Source organism: Acipenser ruthenus, chromosome 58, assembly GCF_902713425.1.
Source record: "Acipenser ruthenus chromosome 58, fAciRut3.2 maternal haplotype, whole genome shotgun sequence".
NCBI classification, from domain to species: Eukaryota; Metazoa; Chordata; class Actinopteri; order Acipenseriformes; family Acipenseridae; genus Acipenser; species Acipenser ruthenus.
The window spans coordinates 2,597,116-2,619,026 of NC_081246.1; the positions used below are offsets into that span (position 1 = coordinate 2,597,116).

The 21,911-nt window shown below is 41.7% G+C and overlaps 2 protein-coding genes across 2 annotated transcripts; both read right to left on the reverse strand.

The window, feature by feature from the left end:
- Nucleotides 1–581: 581 nt before the first annotated feature.
- Nucleotides 582–3,889, reverse strand: LOC117967207 (uncharacterized). Its single transcript, XM_059018150.1, has 2 exons — nt 3,807–3,889; nt 582–2,874 (listed from the first exon to the last, which is right to left on the reverse strand). The coding sequence occupies exon 2, from the start codon at nt 2,860–2,862 to the stop codon at nt 2,056–2,058; it is 807 nt and encodes a 268-aa protein (XP_058874133.1). The 5' UTR covers nt 2,863–2,874; nt 3,807–3,889; the 3' UTR covers nt 582–2,055.
- A 3,555-nt stretch (nt 3,890–7,444) lies between these two features.
- LOC131724969 (uncharacterized) lies at nt 7,445–9,329 on the reverse strand. Its single transcript, XM_059018151.1, has one exon. It carries the CDS (start codon nt 9,292–9,294, stop codon nt 8,491–8,493), a length of 804 nt encoding a protein of 267 aa, XP_058874134.1. The 5' UTR covers nt 9,295–9,329; the 3' UTR covers nt 7,445–8,490.
- Between the last annotated feature and the right edge of the window lie 12,582 nt (nt 9,330–21,911).

The following is a 21,911-nucleotide window of genomic DNA, read 5'->3' on the forward strand; positions in this document are numbered from 1 at the left end:
GGGGTTTGCATGTCCTCCCCGTGTTCGAGTGGGTTTTCTCCGGGTACTCCAGTTTCCTCCCACACTGAAGGAATAAGTGGTTATGATAATGGATGGCTGGATAATGTTTAAGTCATCTGGATCACTATTGTGATTTTTTTTAAAATATGTATTTGGATGACAACTGTAATTCACTCTGGTAAAGAAATCTGCTTAGAAATAATAATAATATCATGTGTTGTAAAACATAATGAGACGTCTTCATCAAACAGAACATTTGAAACCACAAGAAAGTTTTCATGTATGCCGAGTTTTTCAGCCTGCTACCTCCATTGATGCATGGCTGTGTCTATCTCCTTCTTTCTCACAGCATGTTCAAAACCTCTTAGCGAGGTAGTTATTCCAGCAATGATTATTCAACTGAATATCAATCAGTGACCAAAATAACTGGAATGATGCAACAGACGTGTATTTATAAAACAAAATGTATTGTATTCAATGTCAAATCCTCCTAAGTGTATGCTAGAGTTATATAGATTAAAAACACAGTCATGGCAAGTGTTTGATGCAGCAGAAGCTTTTATTGCGTTAAAACAGCAGGGATTACAAGAGAAACAACTTCTTGCATTTCCATTCTCAATATCTCAACATCAGGAAAGGAATGATCAAAGAGGGTCAATTCATCACACATTCATTCAAATAATCACGTCTCTGGTCAAGACAAGATGGAGACTATTTCTCTTCACTTTGTCACTGTGGGTCTTCGTCATTAGTTGCAAGTTAAAGGGGGACTCAAGTTGTTTTTTGGTGTTTCCCATATGTTGCTACAACTCTTTAAGGTGTGTGTGTTTTATTTTTTGACATTCTGACCTCTTTTTAACATGATTAAATTGCAGTCTACAGTGCTCTTCTGTTTCCAAGATGGCTTCACATGTACCCTTCAGAAGAACTACATTTCCCATCACCCCCATCATCCATACGTGAGAAGCAGGATTATGGGGAAATGTAGTTCTGAAGTTTTTCTGAAGGGTGCATGTGAAGCCATCTTGGAAACGGAGCACTGTTGACTGCAATTTAATAGTGTAAAAAAGTGCTCAGGATTCCAAATAAATAATAAAAACAATACACACAGCTTACTTAAACAGTTATATCAACATATGGGAATATGTAACAGACAACAAAAAACTTGATTTACCCTTTAAAGTGCATATGTGTTAATAATGTGAATTTATCTCAGCTGCACAGGACAGTGAGGTGCACTATTAAAATGCCCACTAGGGGTGCTGTGGATGCTCATCTCACAGAGTTGTGGCATTACTGGAGTGATACAGTGCTGATTCTATAAGCACATGGGGCCCTATATTCAAAAACAAGGATTCATGCCTGTATGCATAAATGTGCACCTACAAATAACTGTATACCTGTATGAGCTTCAATAGCAACCTGCTTGCTCATCAGTACAGTTCAGTATTAATTCTATGTGGAGTCATTTTAAAAGGGAACTCAAGCTGTCTTTGTATTACCTGTTCTGATGTGTTGCTGCAACTGTTTAAGTGAGGTGTGTGTTTTTAATTTTGTACATCCTGACTACTTTGTTTACACTATTAAATTGCACTGTGCTCTGTTTCTGAAATGACTTCACACATGTACACTTCAGAAGAACTGCATTTCCCATCACCCCCCATCATACAAAAATGTATAAGCTGGAGGTGATATGAAATGTAGTTCTGAAGTTCTTCAGGGGGTTCATGTGTGAAGCCATCTTGGGAACAGAGCACTGTAGACTGCAATTTAACAGTGTTGAAAAAAAAGCTGGTCAGGATGTCATAAAAATGAAATAATAAAAACAATACACACACCTTACTTAAACAGTTGTAGCAACATATGGGGACATGTAACACACAAAAGAAAACATCTTGAGTTCCGTTTAATCTCGTATTTCTCTTCTCTTTTTTCTAAAAGTTGCATTTTCCCATTCTCGTCCTGCCACACAAGAGGAATTTAACAGCAGGCTACTTGTCTTTGTTTCCTAAAGCAATAAGCAGTGCGGAGAGAGCTGGTTCTTCACACTAGAGTTTAAACTCTTCCAGTGATTCCAAATTGAGGAGGACTGGAGTCTGATCCCTCAAAATGTACAGGCAGCTTGTTGTTATCACAGGCTACAATGATATACATCAAGCGGTTTGCATTTTGGGCTTTGTAGGTACAGTTTGGGGGTCTACGGTTTTGGTCCTCATTTTTACAATCCACAATTTTGAATTTTTTCTTGCTCTTATATAATTTTTTATTTGGAATTTTGACACCTTGATCTCTACATACTGCTTTTACATCCTGCTCATTAGCAAATATGAAAGTGTTTATTCGTTTGCATCCTCCTTTTACAGTTATTTTTCTGTTTTTTATTTGCTCTGAGCAGAATTCATCACTACCCTTTTCATTTTTACCTGCAATGTGCCTGTTTTTAAAATCTTTGTAATTGGCCGTGACTTGGTTTTTCTCCTGGTCGCAGGTGCACTGGTAGCTGGTCAGGGAGACCCCAGCACCAGGCAGCTGGTTGAGGTAAGCCCCACTCGGGAAGGAGCGAGACTCCAGGCCCCATTCTTGGGAACCTGCAACCCACAGAGAGAGCAGACACCCGTCCATCACAGTGAAGGAGCTGAAGCTGAAGGCTCCTTCACTCCCAGCAGCTGCTCCCCCCAGCAGCTGCTTCTTCTTCTCTGGGAGGGACGGCAGCTCCAGCTGCTCCCCAGTCTCCGGGTGGAAGAGGCGGGCACAGGACTTCTGGACACCAGCATCAGAACCACCCGAAGAGGAACTCTTTACAGACTGGATGTGGGAAGCAGCCAGCAGCGCCAAGGACACCAAGAAGAGGATCTTCAACATCTTTGACTGGAGCTGGTAAATATATGAAATAGAGGAGACCCATATCAGAATAGACTGTAATTCACATGACAACCGTAGAGCATTGATAGCAACACGGTCCCGACTCCATACAGCAAGCCCATCTGGACAAAACTGGTAAGGGCTTGTCTATGTAACACAGCTATTGTAATTCAGCAGCACCACTTTAAATTTAACACTTAAAGCATGAAATTTGCCACGACTCCAACTTGCATGTAAACCCTGCCAGTGAGTGGGTTTGAAATTTTAAAGGAGGCCTTGATGCCCTGTAAAGAAAGCGGACAACTGCTGGAAAAAAAAAAAAAAAACTATCTGGGGCAAAACGAAATGGATGATTCGCCCAGGACTAGGTTTCTGTAAAAATATTCCAGAGCCAACTGAAAATCTAGCGATTTTTAGGTCCATGCTAAATGTAATTTATTTGTATTTTTGTAGGTAAATCAATTGAGACACTAACGTTATATCGCAAACTTAAATACATTTAATACTAGAGTAAACTTCCCTTTAAAAGTAGGCGCGCTTTAATCAATTCATTCACCAGTCTTTATTAAAACTACATTGTAAAGCCACAGAACGTGTGACACGTTTTATATGTAAATGGCGTGATGTGTGTCTAGTAAAATAGAAGTGCTCTATTCCCAAACAGTGTTTATACGTCATTAGGTAACACTGGTGTTTAGTCATTTGGAACTGTAAATAATTGTTAAACGTTATGTGTTTAAGCTGTGCCATTTTTGCTTTAGTTTATACTGTATATGTTAAACATCAGCCCTATTATAAACGCGTATGTTTAACCATAAACCACAACTCAAGGTGTTCAATTCCTAAACACATTTAAAATCATAAACGCAGTGACTTTTTTTTTTTTTTTTAAAGTGTGACAAGTGTTTTAAATTAAACACTCAGTCTCAGTGTACTGTACTTACTCAGTGCAGAGGCGTCTTGTTCAACACGGGTTCAAGTGGAGGTTCACTTCAGTCACACTTCAGGTAGAGAAAGTAGTTCCTGCGCTCAATGAAGTTTGTGATACAAGACAAGCTGTACAGATAATATATACTGACACTGTGTGTGTGTGGGAGGGGGATCACGTGGTTTTTATTCATTAGAGTTGAGTGGGAGGAGAGTTGCAAAAGTTGTGTGGTTTTCTTATTCTTCTTATACTTCTTATGTATAATATATTAATCTATATACTGTACACTTCTTAGACTTGTATAATATATTAATCTATATACTGTACACTTCTTATACTTGTATAATATATTAATCTATATACTGTACACTTCTTCTTTAATATAGTTCCAATCTATATCATTTATTAAATACTTTTTTCTCCAAATGTGAAAAAAAAACTTCACCTAAAACATTTTTTTAGACTATATGTGTGCCAAAATACAGTTGATATTATTTATTTCTTTACCTTTGTTTTCTGTTGGCCAGACGTTCTGTTTCATGTGGTTAGCTCAATAGTTTTGAACATGCTGTGAGAATGAAGGCAATAGCCTCACATTCTGGTTTTGTGGTTTAGAACCTGTTCATTTTGCACTTAACTAGTCAAGAGGAAGGTGGTCTCTTGTTAAGTTGTGCACAGAGCCATGCGTCAATGAAGCTAGCTGAAAAAACTTTCTTGTGGTTTCAAATGTTCTTTTTGATGAAGACTTCACATTATATTTTACAACACATTATATTATTATTATTATTTTTTAGCAGATATCTGTACCAGAGTGAATTACAGTTGTGATAGAAATACACTTTCTTGTGGTTTGTGGTTTCAAATTTTCTTTTTATTTATTTGATTTTTTTCCTTGAAGGTGAGTTTTGTTTTTATTATTTCTTCTTAGGGGCGGCACAGCTCCAGGGTCCTGGGTTCGATTCCGGCCTCAGGGGTCTGTCTGTGTGGAGTTTGCATGTTCTCCCCAATGTGTTCGCATTGTAGGTTTTCTCCGGGTACTCCAGTTTCCTCCCACAGCCCCACACTGAAGGAATAAGTGGTTATGATAATGGATGGATGGATAATGTTGTAAGTCGTCTGGATCACTATTGTGATTTCTTAAAATATGTATTTGTAAGATAACTGTAATTCACACTGGTAAAGATATCTACTAATAATTATAATAATGTGTTGTAAAATATAATGTGATGTCTTCATCAAACAGAACATTTCAAACCACGAGAAAGTTTCCATGTAGTCAGTTTTGCAGCCTGCTAGCTTCATTGACGCATGGCTGTGTGCACAACTTAACAATAGACCACCTTCCTCTTGACTAGCTTCCTGCAAAATGAACAGACTCCAAACCACAAAACCCAAATGTGAGTCTATCTCCTTCATTCTCACAGCATGTTCAAAACTACTTAGCTAACCACATGAAACAGGACGCCTGGCCATCTAAAAATGAGGGGGATGGGAGGATGGTGGGAGGGGGTCATAAATTTGCAGTTCAAAGTGATATTATTATTTATTTCTTAGCAGAAAATCCAATTTCTCAAGAATCACATTACAATGTAAGATCAAGATACAAAATACAATGACTTCAGTCCTAATAAAAGCAGATACAAAACACAGCCCACATGATTCAGTATCAGGGCAGTTCATTAGAGCAGATAACAGTGTCAAGGATAGCTACATCAGGATAATATACAAGTGCACTGGAATAAAGCAGGGGAAGTATAAAATACTACAGATTATAAAGTTGTATTGATATAAATTATATGGTAGAGATGGGTTTATAGGTATTTCTAAATCACTAACTGCTAAGTAGCTGGAAGAAATGGTAACTTTGGACAGGAATCCCTGAGGCTCTCCAGTTCCAGGGTTGGCCACCGCTGCATTAGGGTATGGAAAGGCAGGAATTTGTAGTATTGCATTATTAAGCATTTAACAATATTAATCCTTTTATATTTTTGTAACATGTACTTTATTTATTTAGCAACTGCAGATCCACAAAGCCAAGTAATAGCCTTCTGTTTTGCTGAGTTCAAAGTTATGAATCCACCTCTTAGTTTGTAAAGGGGGCACTCCTCGATGATGTGCAACATCGTTTGTGTCTCTCCACAAGTGCACAAGGGGTTTGCACTGAGGCCTCAGTGCTGCTGGTTGGCTGCACAGGGGTCTTGGCCTGTCTTGAGCTTGTTTAGCAGGGACCGCTCTCGCCGTGGCAGTTCAAAGCTGACAGGTCGACTAGTGGAGTTTGTCACAAGGAACTTGTTTGTGACAGCTTGTGATTCCCATTCCATGATCCAAGTGATGTCTGCACATATACATGTACTAACAATATATTTTATACATTTTAATAAAAATGAATTAGACATACAGTAGTGATATTAACAAACAGATAATGATTAGAAGGATATACCAAGAGGTATGAGTAAAGAAATGGATCTCTACGGAAGCATCACAGTGCCAATGAGAGGAAAAAAGATCTCTGGGCCTTGCCTCTCTCCTGAGAGAGAAAATTCCGAGCAACAATTGTCCATCTTACCTTCCAGAGTTTTTTTGCAGTGCTCGCAGGTGAAATGAGGTGCCCAGGGTTTGTCTTGATCCCCAACAGGCATGCCGAAATATGCCTTGTAGGCCTCACACATCTTAGCAGATGCTTCCACGGAGTACTTTTTCGCTCTTGTCTTGATAAATTGGCCGCAGACATAGCAAAATGCGTCTGCCGGATGCTTGCAGCCTCTTGATGCCATCTCAGAAAAATGCAGATATGTATCCACTTAGGCAGCTGGAACTAAACTGAACTAGTGGGCTTAAGGCCCCTGTATTTATACTACTATTTATATTACTGGAAAGTTCTAGAAAGTTCTAGAAGTTACTCAAAGTTTACTCAGCACTGAATCTATCTGGAATGTTCTGGAAAATAGGTAAATTTCACTGTCCTGGTCACAAAAGCAAAGTTTGTGGGGAATAATAACCATTTTCTATACTTTTGAGGCATAAGCAATTAGGAAATAACACTTACTACCCAGGAACCAAAAAAAAAATGTGTTACATGGAACTGGAATGATGCAATAGACGTGTATTTATAAAACAAAATGTATTGTAGTCAATGTCAAATCCTCCTAAGTGTATGTTAGAGTTATATAGATTAAAAACAGAGTCATGTCAAGTGTTTGATGCAGCAGAAGCTTTTATTGAGTTAAAACAGCAGGGATTAGAAACAAGAGAAACAATGTCTTGCATTTCCATTCTCAATATCTCAACATCAGGAAAAGAATGATCAAAGAGGATACATTCATCACACATTCATTCAAATAATCACGTCTCTTGTCAAGACAAGATGGAGACTATTTCTCTTCACTTTGTCACTGTATGATTTTGTCCTTTGTTGGAAGTTTACACAACTGGTATGAAGGTAAAGGGGAAGTCAAGTTGATTTTTTGTGTTACATGTTCCCATGTGTTGCTATAATTGTAATTAAGGTGTGTGTGTGTGTGGTTTTTATTATTGACATTCTGACCACTTAATTTGCAGTCTACAGTGCTCTCGTTTCCAAGGTGGCGTTCTTTCAGAGGAACTTCAGAACTACATTTCCCATCACCCCCATCATACATACGTGAGCAGTAGGATTAAGTGGAAATGTAGTTCTGAAGGGTAGTTCTGAAGTTCTTCTGAAGGGTACGTTTGAAAGCATCTTGGAAACGTAGCACTGTTGATGTCACAGGTGGGTGACCTGAGATAACCTTGACGATAATACCTATGTAGCTGACGACTACGCCACTTTGTTTTTAATAAGACAAGGGCCTTAGTAACCGCATGATAATTATACTCTCCCGTTCAGGGTACTAAAAACACGGTATAAAAAGAGATCGCTAGACTAAAATCAACACTAGGGAATGCAAAAAACAGAACAGAAAAAAATCAAAAATCCACAGCACACTAAGGCAACCCCCTCCTGTCGGTCACTGGCTCGGAGAAAAAAATAAAAACATAAAAAACAAGGTCCACATAAAACATCAGTCACGGACGTAACACAAAGCTGGGACGAAACAGAAAGAAATAGTCTGGGGGTAAATCCCACGCGCCAGGGGTCTCCCCCTACAACTAACTGTATACCTGTATGAGCTTCAATAGCAACTTGTATTGTGGAGTGCTTTAAAGGGGAACTCAACTTGTTTTGCATGTTCTGCTGTGTTGCTACAACTCTTTAAGTAAAGTGTGTATCGTTTTTATTTTTTCACATCCTGACAACTTTTTTTGACACTATTAAATTGCATTGTGCTGTTTCCAAGATGACTGCACATTCTATCAAAACTACATTTCCCATCTCTCCCCACCCCCTCCAATCATACATATGTGAGCAAGAGGATGATGTGAAATGTAGTTCTAAAGTTCTTCTCAAAGGTACAGGTGAAGCCATCTTGGAAAGACTGCGATTTAATTGTGAAAAAAAGTGGTCAGGGTGTCAAAACAGTTGCAGCAACATATGGGAACATGTAACACACACACACAGACACACACACACAAAAACAACTAGAGTTCCCCTTTAATCTTGTGTTTCTCTTTCTAAATGTTGCCCTTTCCTGTTAGTTTCCTGCCACACAAGAGGAAATTAACAGCAGGTTGCTTGTCTTGGTTTCCTAAGTGCGGAGAGAGCTGGTTCTTCACACTAGAGTTTAAATTCTTTCAGTAATTCCAAATGGAGGAGGGCTGGAGTCTGATCCATTAAAATGTACAGGCAGCTTGTTGTTATCACAGGCTACAATGATATACATCAAGTGGTTTGTTTTGCTGGGTTTGTAGATACAGTTTGGGGAGCTATGGTTTTTTTTCTTACTTATACAATCCACAATTCTGAATTGTTTCTTACTCTTATACATATTTGTGTTTGAAATCTTGACACCTTCATTTCTACACACTTGCATTATCCTCTTATCAGGAGCGAATATAAAAGTGTTACATTCTTTGCATGGTCCTTTTGTATTTATATGTCTTTCACGTATTTTGTTAGTGCAGAATTTACCTTCACCATTTTCCTTTACACCTGCAATGTGCCTCTTTTTGAAGTCCCTGAAGATGGCCATGACTTTGTTCTCCTGGTCGCAGGTGCACTGGTAGCTGGTCAGGGAGACCCCAGCACCAGGCAGCTGGTTGAGGTAAGCCCCACTCGGGAAGGAGCGAGACTCCAGGCCCCATTCTTGGGAACCTGCAACCCACAGAGAGAGCAGACACCCGTCCATCACAGTGAAGGAGCTGAAGCTGAAGGCTCCTTCACTCCCAGCAGCAGCTCCCCCCAGCAGCTTCTTCTTCTTCTCTGGGAGGGACGGCAGCTCCAGCTGCTCCCCAGTCTCCGGGTGGAAGAGGCGGGCACAGGTCTTCTGAACACCAGCATCAGAACCACCCGAAGAGGAACTCTTTACAGACTGGATGTGGGAAGCAGCCAGCAGCTCCAAGGACACCAAGAAGAGGATCTTCAACATCTTTGACTGGAGCTGCAGAAAGTAAAAAGAGGATTGAATGTAGGTAAGAAACATATTGTGCTTTCATTGTTTTATCATACTGTGCTTTTATCAAATCTTGTCTTTTAAAAGGGGAACTCAATTTGTTGTGTGTGTGTGTTGCATGTTCTCATATGTTGCTACTACAACTGTTTAAGTAAGGTGTGTTTATTGTTTTATTTGACTTTTTTGATATCCTGACCACTTTTGTTACAGTATTATTAAATTGCAATCTACACTGTGCTCTGTTTCCAAGATGGCTTAACATGTTCACTTCAGTAAAAGAACTTCAGAAATACATTTCCCATCATCCTCCTGCTGGTGTATGTATGATGGTGGTGATGAGAAATGTAGTTCTGAAGTTCTTCTGAAGGTAACATGTGAACCCATCTTGGAAAAAGCAACTGTAGCCCGACTGTAATTTAATAGTGTAAAAAAGTGGTCAGGATGTAAAAAAATATATAAAAACAATACACACACCTTACAGTTGTAACAACATAGGGGACACAAAAACACACACACACAAAACAACTTGAGTTCTTCTTTAAATAAAAAGATTACCTTTTCATTCATCCATTATCATAACCGCTTATTCCTAGAGGGTCCCGGCAGACACCGGGCGCAAGGCAGGACCACACCCTGGGGGAGGGGGGGACGCCTGTCCATCGCAGGGCACCATACACACCCACATAGAGGGGAATTTAGAGTTGCCAATCAACCTGAACAGCATATCTTTGGACGGTGGGAGGAAATCAGATTACCCGGAGAAAACCCACAATGCAAACACGCCTTTTCATTTACCATGGCAAAAGGAAATTATTATTAATTTATCCATCAGCAGACGTCATTATCCAGAGAGACTTACAATTACTGTACAAGATATCACATTATTATTTTTGCATACAATTATCCATTTATACAGTTGGTTTGTTTTTACTGCAGTAATTTAAGGTTTTGCTCAAGGGTAGAGCATAAGATATGTGTCCCACCTGGGACTGAACCTACGCAAGACTCTCCGGTCAGGAGTACAGAGCCCCCCTAACCACTACTCCACCTGGGATTGAACCCACGCAAGACCGTCCGGTCAGGAGTACAGAGCCCCCCTAACCACTACTCCACCTGGGATTGAACCCACACAAGACCGTCCGGTCAGGAGTACTGAGCCCTAACCACTACTCCACCTGGGATTGAACCCACGCAAGACCCTCCGGTCAGGAGTACAGAGCCCCCCTAACCACTACTCCACCTGGGATTGAACCCACGCAAGACCCTCCGGTCAGGAGTACAGAGCCCCCTAACCACTACTCCACCTGGGAATGAACCCACACAAGACCCTCCGGTCAGGAGTACAGAGCCCCCCTAACCACTACTCCACCTGGGATTGAACCCACACAAGACCGTCCGGTCAGGAGTACAGAGCCCCCCTAACCACTACTCCACCTGGGATTGAACCCACACAAGACCGTCCGGTCAGGAGTACAGAGCCCCCCTAACCACTACTCCACCTGGGATTGAACCCACACAAGACCGTCCGGTCAGGAGTACAGAGCCCCCCTAACCACTACTCCACCTGGGATTGAACCCACACAAGACCCTCCGGTCAGGAGTACAGAGCCCCCCTAACCACTACTCCACCTGGGATTGAACCCGCACAAGACCCTCCGGTCAGGAGTACAGAGCCCCCCTAACCACTACTCCACCTGGGATTGAACCCACACAAGACCCTCCGGTCAGGAGTACAGAGCCCCACTAACCACTACTCCACCTGGGATTGAACCCACACAAGACCGTCCGGTCAAGAGTACAGAGCCCCCCCTAACCTCTACTCCATGCTGCCAGACAAAACAAATGTATCACTCAAAAAATAACTCTTCATTAAAATGATTTTTTTCAATTATTATTTGTTATTATTGTTATTTGAATAAAAACATGAACCAGACCTGTGATGAAATTAGTTGAACTATTTTAAAACATGTCTCTGAAACAAACAAGTGATTACAGCTTAAATAGTCTCCTGAAGTCAAAGTAGATTTACTCCTGTCCTGTTAGACTTTCATCAAAAAAGACACCAGCTGCCATTAACAGCTGCTTCACGTTTATTTATTGAATAATATTGAATTGTGAAAAAAAATCTTTGAATATTTTTAAATACTTTTTACTTTTGAAAGACATTTGAATAGTTTAAAATGATAATAACTCTGTGAAAAGTTAAATCATTTAAACTATTTATTTTCAATGTAACTATATTTGTCCCAGGTAACACAGGAATATGTAGTAATGTGGCAAGGCTGTTTGACTAATCTAAGCTTGTCTCATTGACTATAAAACTTTTGGTTTTAGGTCCAATGGATTGGGAAACACATTGCATCCCCTCATTGTGTAAAGACTGTAAGTAATGCTTTAATTAAAATTGTGTACTGATAAAAAAAAAAAAAAGATCTGCACTGCTGTTTCAGAAAGGGAAATCGTACAGGGGAATCTCTTTACAGAAATAATAACTAATGCAAAAAAAAAAAAACAGCCTTACTCTAATAACTCATAATAGTAGCTGCACAGGATTACAAAAAAAAGTCTTTCAACTATAGACCTAGCCCTGTCATTTGTTTAAAAAAAAGTATTCCATGAGAAAATAAAAACAGAAGGCTATAGTAGTCTATACTGTGTATACAGCTGCCTCCAGGATTATTCATACTCTTCATAGACTATATTGGGTTTTAGCAAAATTAATGCAAGTGTACATTCAGTATTTGTTTCAAGTACTGGAATATTTGTCCAACAAATGTGCATGTTTTTTTTTAACTGTAGGTTCAAAATTATTCACACCCTAAACATTAAAATGCAATAACTTTGGACAGAAATGTTTTTGTGATATCCAAAACTCATAGGCTTACAATGTTTCATGTTTGCATGTACACTTGCTTTTTTTTTATTAAAAAACACATTGAATTACATTGAATGAAGGGTATGAATAATCCTGGAGGAAGCTATATATATATATCACATAGAAATCCCCTTCTGAAAATCAGGCTGTATGTGACTAATCTCTATAGTTTATAGATTTTAAACACCAGCCTTATTATAAAAACATACAAGCATTTAAATAGTATTACTAATCATAAATAAGTCCAAAAGTTTATAAAATAAACACCACAAGGTTTATGTAGAATCATAAACACAGTGACTTTTTTTTAAGTTTTTTTAAAAGTGAAGCACTCGGTCTCAGTGTACAGTACTTACTCAGTGCAGAGGCGTCTTGTTCAACACAGGTTCCAAGTGGAGGGTCACTTCAGTCACACGGTAGATAAAGCAGTTTAACTTCCTGTGGGGGGGGGCTTGTGGTTTTTATTCATTAGAGTTGAGAGGGAGGGACGGTTTGAAAGAGGCGTCTTGTTGTGGTTTTCTTATTCTTCTTATACTTGTATGTTTTAATATATGAAGAGTTTCATAACAAAATGAGTTAAATGCCAATTCCACACATTTCCAGATATTGCTATGGATTTACTCCTGGAAGAGTAGTGTCGTCAGGTGCACGTGATCTGGTGTAATCAAATGACTGTCCAAACAGTATATCTCCCAAACAATCCGTGTTTATTTAACAAACAAACAAAAAGATCCGCCCCTCTACCAACGATGGTATTGGGGGGTACACGGCGGGCTTTGCAAACCTGAAAATAATGTTTTTCAAAGAAAAACAATAATCCAATGGATCGCGATGATCCACCGTCCTCCATGCCGCAAGGATGAAAGCTGGACCTGGTGAATGTTAGTTGCAGCTAATGGATTGACAGTGGGACCAAAATCCTCTTCTAAACTGTCACCAGCTATAAACAGGGTCTCCCTTTCATTCCAGGGTTTTTGCAAGTTAATATGATAAATTTCGGTCTTATTTCGGAGATCGGGTTGTCTAATTTCATAATTCACATTACCAGTTCCCCGTATCACCTCATATGGCCCCTGCCATTTAGCATACACCTTAAACTCTGATGAGGGAAGTAGCAACAGTACTTTATCACCTGGCAGAAAAGTCCGAATTCGTGCTTGTTTGTTGTACTGCTGCTCTTAGCGATGCTGAGCTAGTTTTAGGTTTTTTTGTGCCAAACGACCAACCAATGCTAGGCGGTCTGTTAACAGGATTACGTACTTGACTATGTTTTTGGAAGTTTTTGTTTGCTCCTCCCACCCTTCTTTCACAAGAGCAAGGATATCCTGTGGTTGCTTCCCATACAGCAGCTCAAAGGGAGAAAACCCGGTCGAGCTCTGGGGCCTCTCTCACTGCAAACATTAGGTAAGGGAGGAGTTTAGCCCAATGTTTTTGCTCTTGGTTGATAAACCGCTTCAGCATCTGTTTTAAAGTCTGATTAAAACGTTCCACCAAACCGTCCGTCTGCGGGTGATAAATGGAGGTTTGAATGGACTTAATTTGCAACAATTTATACAATTCTTTCAAACACTGTGACATGAAGTTTGTTCCGTGATCCCAACTCACGCTATAATCTGTACTAACTCTCAAGCAATTGCTGCGGTACTAGTGGATCTCAATGGTACTGCCTCTGGATATCTAGTCGCAAAGTCCACTACCACCACCACTACCAAAATGTTCGTATATCCAGAGTCAGACTGGCTCAATGGACCCACTATGTCCATAGCAATGCGCTCAAAGGGAACTGAGATCAGGGGCAGTGGGACCAGCGGGGCCGGACGAACCCGCCCCGGCGCTACTTGCTGGCATTCCAGACATATTCGTTCCGGGAAATATTCGTTCCCGAGTCTTATCGATACCTAAATGGCCCGAACAGGGGACATCGTGTGCCAACCGCATGATCTCACGTCGAAAAGACTGAGAAACGAGTTATTGTGTTACAATCTGCCTTGTGCTCGTGGCTTGGGATAACCTAACAGCAAATGCCCGACAATAATGTGGTGAGGATATGTAAGCGGCGGGTTATCCTCTAACTAAACCTGCCTCCAGATGTGTGCCAGCAAAGGATTGTTTTTTTGTTCCAACGCTAGGTCCACATCTCGGTCCCAGAACTTCGGGATATCGAGAGGAGCTAAAGTAGCTTCAGCACTCAGTAACCCGCCCCCGCAGGTCACACTGGGTCCTGATCTCCTTTCCCTTGCATTTAACAGACTCTGAAATCTCCCCTAACAAACCCCAGCCTTGTCTCATTGACATTCCTTCCCATTTTTCAACCATTCTCTCTCTTTTTGTTTTTTTGGGGCGAAATCGGGAATGGAATGAATCAGCTTGCAGCGGGAAGATTTTCCCAATAGTCTTCCCCGCTGCTCCCATGGTCTTACCGGAAACTGGCTTTACCGTTTTATTAATCATAGTTTCAAAATACGACCAGTCTCGACCTAAAATAACTGGATATGGCAACTTTGCAGCCACTGCCATGATTACGCGGCGGGTATGACGTCCAATCGTCAAATCTAATTTAGTGAGGGGGTAGTCCTTGTTATCCCCGTGAATACAGGAAATGACCACTACCCCGTGTGACCACCAAGGTACCCCTGTCAACAGAGCTTCTTCAATTAAAGTCTGCCCACATCCTGAGTCCATTAATGTGTGAGTGCTCACATCACCAACCCGTACATCAACAATGCAGTCCCCTCCCAATCATTACTCCTGGACTTACCTGGTGCTGTTGGTAGATAATGGGAGGCTGCACCACATTCCATTGCCGCTGGACAATTCCGGGCTAGGTGGCCGACTACATGGCACCGGTAACAAGTGAGGTGAAAGATCGCCCACGGAGCTGGCATGTCCCGCTGTCAGTTTGGCAGAGGGGAGGGGTTCTCTGCTCTCACCCCACTGGGGGTCGACCTTGCCCTCCATTCTTGTGGAGGAAGGCCGCCCATGGGGTGCCGGTGAGTAGCTCCGTGGGGGGAGGGGGTGAAGTGCTGTGGAGGTCCAGTCCTCGGGCCCGTTGTTCGGGGTCGATTGGAGGGAGGAGCAGGGGTGACGACCACAGGAACAGATGCCGATGCATCCTCGTATCCTTCAGCCAATCGGACAGCTGCCTCCAGCGTGGTGGGGCGATGTCGAGTGACCCAGTTCTGGGTGTCTGGCCCCAGCACCTTCACGAATTGTTCAATCGCAATCAATTCAGTGATTTTTTCGGCATCATTGGTGCCAGGGCAGAGCCACCGGGTCACATGGTCTACCAGCTGTTGTGCCACCACGCGGGGTCGCAGTCCTGGGGGTCGCTGGTATTCCCGGAACCGCCGGTGGTGCGTCTTCTCTGTGATATCGAGCTGCTGGAGTATGGCCTGCATCACCTGGTCATAAACCAGGGCTTGCTCGTGAGTTAATGCTTGGTAGGCTGCCTGGGCCTCCCCGATCAAATTGGGCCTCCAGCGACATCTTCACTTCCCTCATCCTTGGTAGGGGCACTGCTGGTTCAGCCGCCAGTTCCCTCCCCCGATTGGCCTACAGGAACAGGCTGTGCATCCTCTCCATCATGGCCGTCAGTGATTCCTGTTATCTCCACTCCTGCGCCTCTAATAGCGCTGCCAAAGACGCTGGGTCCATCCCTCTCTCACTTCTGAACACCAAATGTCGTCAGGTGCACGTGATGTGGTGTAATCAAATGACTGTCCAAACAGTATATCTCCCAAACTATCTGTGTTTATTTAACAAACAAACAAAAAGATCCGCCCCTCTACCAACGATGGTATTGGGGGGTACACGGCAGGCTTTGCAAACCTGAAAATAATGTTTTTCAAACAAAAACAATAATCCAATGGATCGCGATGATCCACCGTCCTCCGTGCCGCAAGGGTGAAAGGCTCTGGTGATCGTGCTCAATCCTCCTCTGCAAAACACAGAACACAAAACTTAACACAGAAACAAACAAAACAAACGCTACAGGCTCCGGCCGTCTGGTTACGTTCGTCAGCGCAAGGCGGCGTACTGACGTAGCTGCTTCCCCTTTGTACCCACAAAGCCCTCCCTGCAATCAACCTGTCGCCATGGTTTCTCCAATAGAGGGCCGTCCCGCAGCTGATTGTAGTAGAGTCTTTCCGGGTACATGCAACTATGCGCTCCCCCTAATATGGTCACCTTCCGGTTTCCACTTACCATCAAGGCGGTCCATCTGGGAGTCAGCATACCACCGACCTTACACAGCTCTCTTTCTGATTGGGAGGGAGATTTACAACATCGATCCTTTCTCTCTTTATCACAGGTAGCCTTATCGTGTAGTGTAATCTTCATGCAAAATTCTTGTAACTTGTTTGTTTTATTGTTCCTACTAACATAGCAATTAATAGAAGCCTCAGGACAGTGAGGTGCACTAATAAAATGTCCACAAGGATTGCTGTTGAAGCGCATCTCACAAAGTTGTGGCATTACTGGAGTGATACAATGCTGATTCTATAAGCACATGGGGCCCTATATTCAAATTGATTGTATAAAAGTGCACCTACAAATAACTGTATACCTGTATGAGCTTCAATAGCAACCTGCTTGCTCATCAGTACAGTTCAGTGTTAATTCTATTGTCGAGTATTTTAAAAGGGAACTCAAGTTGTCTTTGTATTACATGTTCTGATGTGTTGCTGCAACTTTTTAAGGTGTGTGTTTTTAATTTTTTACATCCTGACCACTTTTTTTTTTACAGTATTAAATTGCACTTCCCACATGTACATTTAAGAAGAACTTCAGAACTACATTTCCCATCACCCGCATCATACATAAATAGGCACTGTAAGCAGGAGGATGATGTGAAATGTAGTTCTGAAGTTCTTCAGTGGGTTCATGTGTGAAGCCATCTTGGGAAGAGAGCACTGCAGACTGCAATTTAACAGTGTTTGATGTCAAAAATGAAATAACAAAAACAATACACATAGGAACATCATGAGATCCCCTTTAATCTTGCATTTCTCTTAATTTTCTAAAAAGTTGCCTTTTCCCGTTAGTTTCCTGCCACACAAGAGGAAATTAACAGCAGGCTACTTGTCTTGGTTTCCTAAAGCAATAAGCAGTGCAGAGAGAGCTGGTTCTTCACAGTAGAGTTTAAACTCTTCCAGTGATTCCAAATACAGGACGACGGGGTTCTGATCTCTCAAAATGTACAGGCAGCTTGTTGTTATCACAGGCTACAACGATATACAACGATGTGTTTGCATTTCGGGCTCTGTAGATACAGTTTGGGGGTCTACGGTTTCGGTCCGCATTTTTACAATCCACAATTTTGAATTGTTTCTTGCTCTTATATAATTTTTTATTTGGAATTTTGACACCTTGCTCTCTACATACTGCTTTTACATCATCCTCATTAGCAAATATGAAAGTGTTTATTCATTTGCATCTTCGTTTTACAGTTATATTTCTGTTTTTTATTTGCTCTGAGCAGAATTCATCACTACCCTTTTCATTTTTACCTGCAATGTGCCTGTTTTTAAAATCTTTGTAATCGGCCGTGACTTGGTTTTTCTCCTGGTCGCAGGTGCACTGGTAGCTGGTCAGGGAGACCCCAGCACCAGGCAGCTGGTTGAGGTAAGCCCCACTCGGGAAGGAGCGAGACTCTAGGCCCCATTCTTGGGAACCTGCAACCCACAGAGAGATTAGACACCCGTCCATCACAGTGAAGGAGCTGAAGCTGAAGGCTCCTTCACTCCCAGCAGCAGCTCCCCTCAGCAGCTGCTTCTTCTTCTGTGGGAGGGACGGCACATCCAGCTGCTCCCCAGTCTCCGGGTGGAAGAGGCGGGCACAGGGCTTCTGGACACCAGCATCAGAACCAGAATTACAGTTGTGATAGAAATACACTTTCTTGTGGTTTGTGGTTTCAAATTTTCTTTTTATTTATTTGATTTTTTTTCCTTGAAAGTGAGTTTTGTTTTTATTATTTCTCCTTAGGGGCGGCACAGCTCCAGGGTCCTGGGTTTGATTCCGGCCTCAGGGGTCTGTCTGTGTGGAGTTTGCATGTTCTCCCCAATGTGTTCGCATTGTAGGTTTTCTCCGGGTACTCCAGTTTCCTCCCACAGCCCCACACTGAAGGAATAAGTGGTTATGATAATGGATGGATGGATAATGTTGTAAGTCATCTGGATCACTATTGTGATTTTTTTAAATATGTATTTGTAAGACAACTGTAATTCACACTGGTAAAGATATCTACTAATAATTATAATAATGTGTTGTAAAATATAATGTGATGTCTTCATCAAACAGAACATTTCAAACCACGAGAAAGTTTCCATGTAGTTAGTTTTGCAGCCTGCTAGCTTCATTGACGCATGGCTGTGTGCACAACTTAACAAGAGACCACCTTCCTCTTGACTAGCTTCCTGCAAAATGAACAGACTCCAAACCACAAAACCCAAATGTGAGTCTATCTCCTTCATTCTCACAGCATGTTCAAAACTACTTAGCTAACCACATGAAACAGGACGCCTGGCCATCTAAAAATGAGGGGGATGGGGGGATGGTGGGAGGGGGTCATAGATTTGCAGTTCAAAGTGATATTATTATTTATTTCTTAGCAGAAATCCAATTTCTCAAGAATCACATTACAATGTAAGAGCAAGATACAAAATACAATGACTTCAGTCCTAATAAGAGCAGATACAAAACACAGCCCACATGATTCAGTATCAGGGCAGTTCATTAGAGCAGATAACAGTGTCAAGGATAGCTACATCAGGATAATATACAAGTGCACTGGAATAAAGCAGGTGAAGAACAAAATACTACAGATTATAAAGTTGTATTGATATAAATTATATGGTAGAGATGGGTTTATAGGTATTTCTAAATCACTAACTGCTAAGTAGCTGGAACAAATGGTAACTTTGGACATGAATCCCTGAGGCTCTCCAGGACCAGGGTTGGCCACCCCTGCATTAGGGTATGGTGAGGAAGGAATTTGTAGTATTGCATTATTAAGCATTTAACTGTATTAATCCTTTTATATTTTTGTAATATGTACTTTATTTATTTAGCAACTGCAAATCCGCAAAGCCAAGTAATTGCCTCCTGGTTTGCTGAGTTCAAAGTTATGAATCCACCTCTTAGTTTGTAAAGGGGGCACTCCTCGATGATGTGCAACATCATTTGTGTCTCTCCACAAGTGCACAAGGGGTTTGCACTGAGGCCTCAGTGCTGCTGGTTGGCTGTACAGGGGTCTTGGCCTGTCTTGAGCTTGTTTAGCAGGGACCGCTCTCGCCGTGGCAGTTCAAAGCTGGCAGGTCGACTAGTGGGGTTTGTCACAAGGAACTTGTTTGTGACAGCTTGTGATTTCCATTCCATGGACCAAGTGATGTCTACACATATATATGTAATAACAATATATTATATACAGTTTTATAAAAATGAATTAGACATACAGTAGTGACATTAACAAACCGATAATGATTAGAAGGATATAGCAACCTTTTTACACCAAGAGGTATGAGTAAAGAAATGGATCTCTACGGAAGCATCATAGTGCCAATGAGAGGAAAAAAGATCTCTGGGCCTTGCATCCCCTAAGCGGGGCCTTGCCTCTCTCCTGAGCGGGGCCTTGCCTCTCCCCTAAGCGGGGCCTTGCCTCTCCCCTAAGCAGGGCCTTTATAAAATGTCCCACAAGGAGTTTTTTTATTTAATAATTGACAGATACTAGGATGCTTCTGTAGATGCCCAAAGCAAACAAGAAAGAGCAAACTGATAAGAAGAGACATGGAGGAGTACAGTTCCTGTAAGCTAGTGTCACCTGTGTGACTTTTAAACTATTTAATAAGAATGCAATTATATTTCAGGGCTTCCTGTTTTATTGATGTGTCCGTGGGAGAGAGACACTCTGAGTAGTTTAGTTTAGTTAAGGCACGCTTGGCTATTGTGTCCAAGTGAGTCATTACGAGCTAAGCAGTGGTTGCATGTTGTCTGTCATCTTTCTATGGTCCCTGTTAAGAGTCTTTTAGAGTCTTTTTAGAACTCCCTGGAATTTGAATAGGTGTATTGCTGTGATCTGAGAGATTCATTTGAGATTAAAAGGACAGGTAAAAGCAAACAAGAGAGTGATGGTGTTTATTTGTATTGGTTTTTTTTTGGAGTTTGTGTGTGTGTCTGTGTGTCAGGGAGTGTGTGTGTGTGTGTCAGTGTGTGTGTGAGTGTGTGTGTGTGTGTCAGGCTCTGTGTGTGTCTGTCAGGGTGTGTGTGTCTGTGTGTGTTTCAGGATGTGTGGTAGCGTGTGTGTGTCAGGGTTTGTGGTAGCGTGTGTGTGTGTGTCAGTGTGTGTGTGAGTGTGTGTGTGTGTGTCAGGCTCTGTGTGTGTCTGTCAGGGTGTGTGTGTCAGTGTGTGTGTGTCAGTGTGTGTGTCAGTGTGTGTGTGTCAGGGTGTGTGTGTCAGTGTGTGTGTGTCAGGGTGTGTGTGTCAGTGTGTGTGTGTCAGTGTGTGTGTGTCAGGCTCTGTGTGTGTCTGTCAGGGTGTGTGTGTCAAGGTGTGTGTGGGTGTGTGTGTATGTTTGTGTCAGAGTGTGTGTGTCAGGGTGTGTGTGTGTGTGTCAGAGTGTGCGTGCATGTGTGTGTGTGTGTGTCAGTGTGTGTGTGGGTGTGTGTGTGTGTGTGTGTGTGTGTGTGTGTGTGTGTGTGTGGCTAGAGAAATCAGTGGGAGTAAGGGAAACATGAGTTTTGGTGAGTTTCATTCCAAAATGCTCTATATCCATTTTCACTGTTTTTGGTCAATTGATGTTTTTATTTTATATACTATTAATTCCTATGTTAGTAGGAAAAATAAAACAACAATACAAGTTTTTTACACTACATGATAAGTCTACCCCTCCATGAGTAAATCTACAGCAATATCTGGAAATGTGTGGAATTGGCAACTCGTTTTCATATGAAATTCTTCATATATATACATATAGGGAAACAAGCTGGGTGTTAAAAGATTAACAGTAGCCTATATAAAGAAGTTCCAGGGATATAAACGCGGTACAGCCTTTATTTAGCTGCAAGCTGAATCAAACTGGACAGTGTTCACTGGGGCAGTGAGGCAGCGGCGCTGCTTTGGCTGCAGCTGGCTGGTTTCCTTATTATTGGAACTGGTATTTTTCTATTAATCTTTATTATTTTTTGTTCTGTGCGTGTTTTTGTTTGGATTGAGACTTTTTGGTTTGTTTAATTTACTGAGACACATTACCATCAGGGAAGCACTGCAGAGTCTGTTTATTTTTTCTTTGTTTGTGGCGCCCTCTGGTGGTCTCTAAGCCTCAGTGACATTTCACTGATATGTTTTTTGAGAATAACTCTTGCACAGTGGGACACTTGGACTGTTTTTTAAAGTTTTTTTCTGTGGATTACCTGCCTGACTGCCTGCTGCTTCGTGGTGATTTCCTGTAACTGCAAGCGGATTGCACCCCATAGGAAACAGAGTGACCAAGGTTACTGGAGACAGAGGTTCTGATTCCATGTTGGGGCCCGGGCTTGAATGTGCTAACCCTCCAGTAGTAAGAGAAGTGCATCCCTGTACTGAGACAGCTAGACACAGATAGTGGTGTATGATGGGTCCCTGCTCACAGAGTTGGTGATTTATCTATATACTGCTCCTTACCCGTTTTCCTATATTATTTTCTCCTTTCTTTGTTTCCACTGCAGGGATTTTTGCAGCTGGATT

Coding starts and splice junctions, on each gene's coding strand:
- LOC131724969 (XM_059018151.1), bottom strand. CDS start 9,294: ATGTTGAAGATCCTCTTCTTGGTGTCCTTGGAGCTGCTGGCTGCTTCC.
- LOC117967207 (XM_059018150.1), bottom strand. CDS start 2,862: ATGTTGAAGATCCTCTTCTTGGTGTCCTTGGCGCTGCTGGCTGCTTCC.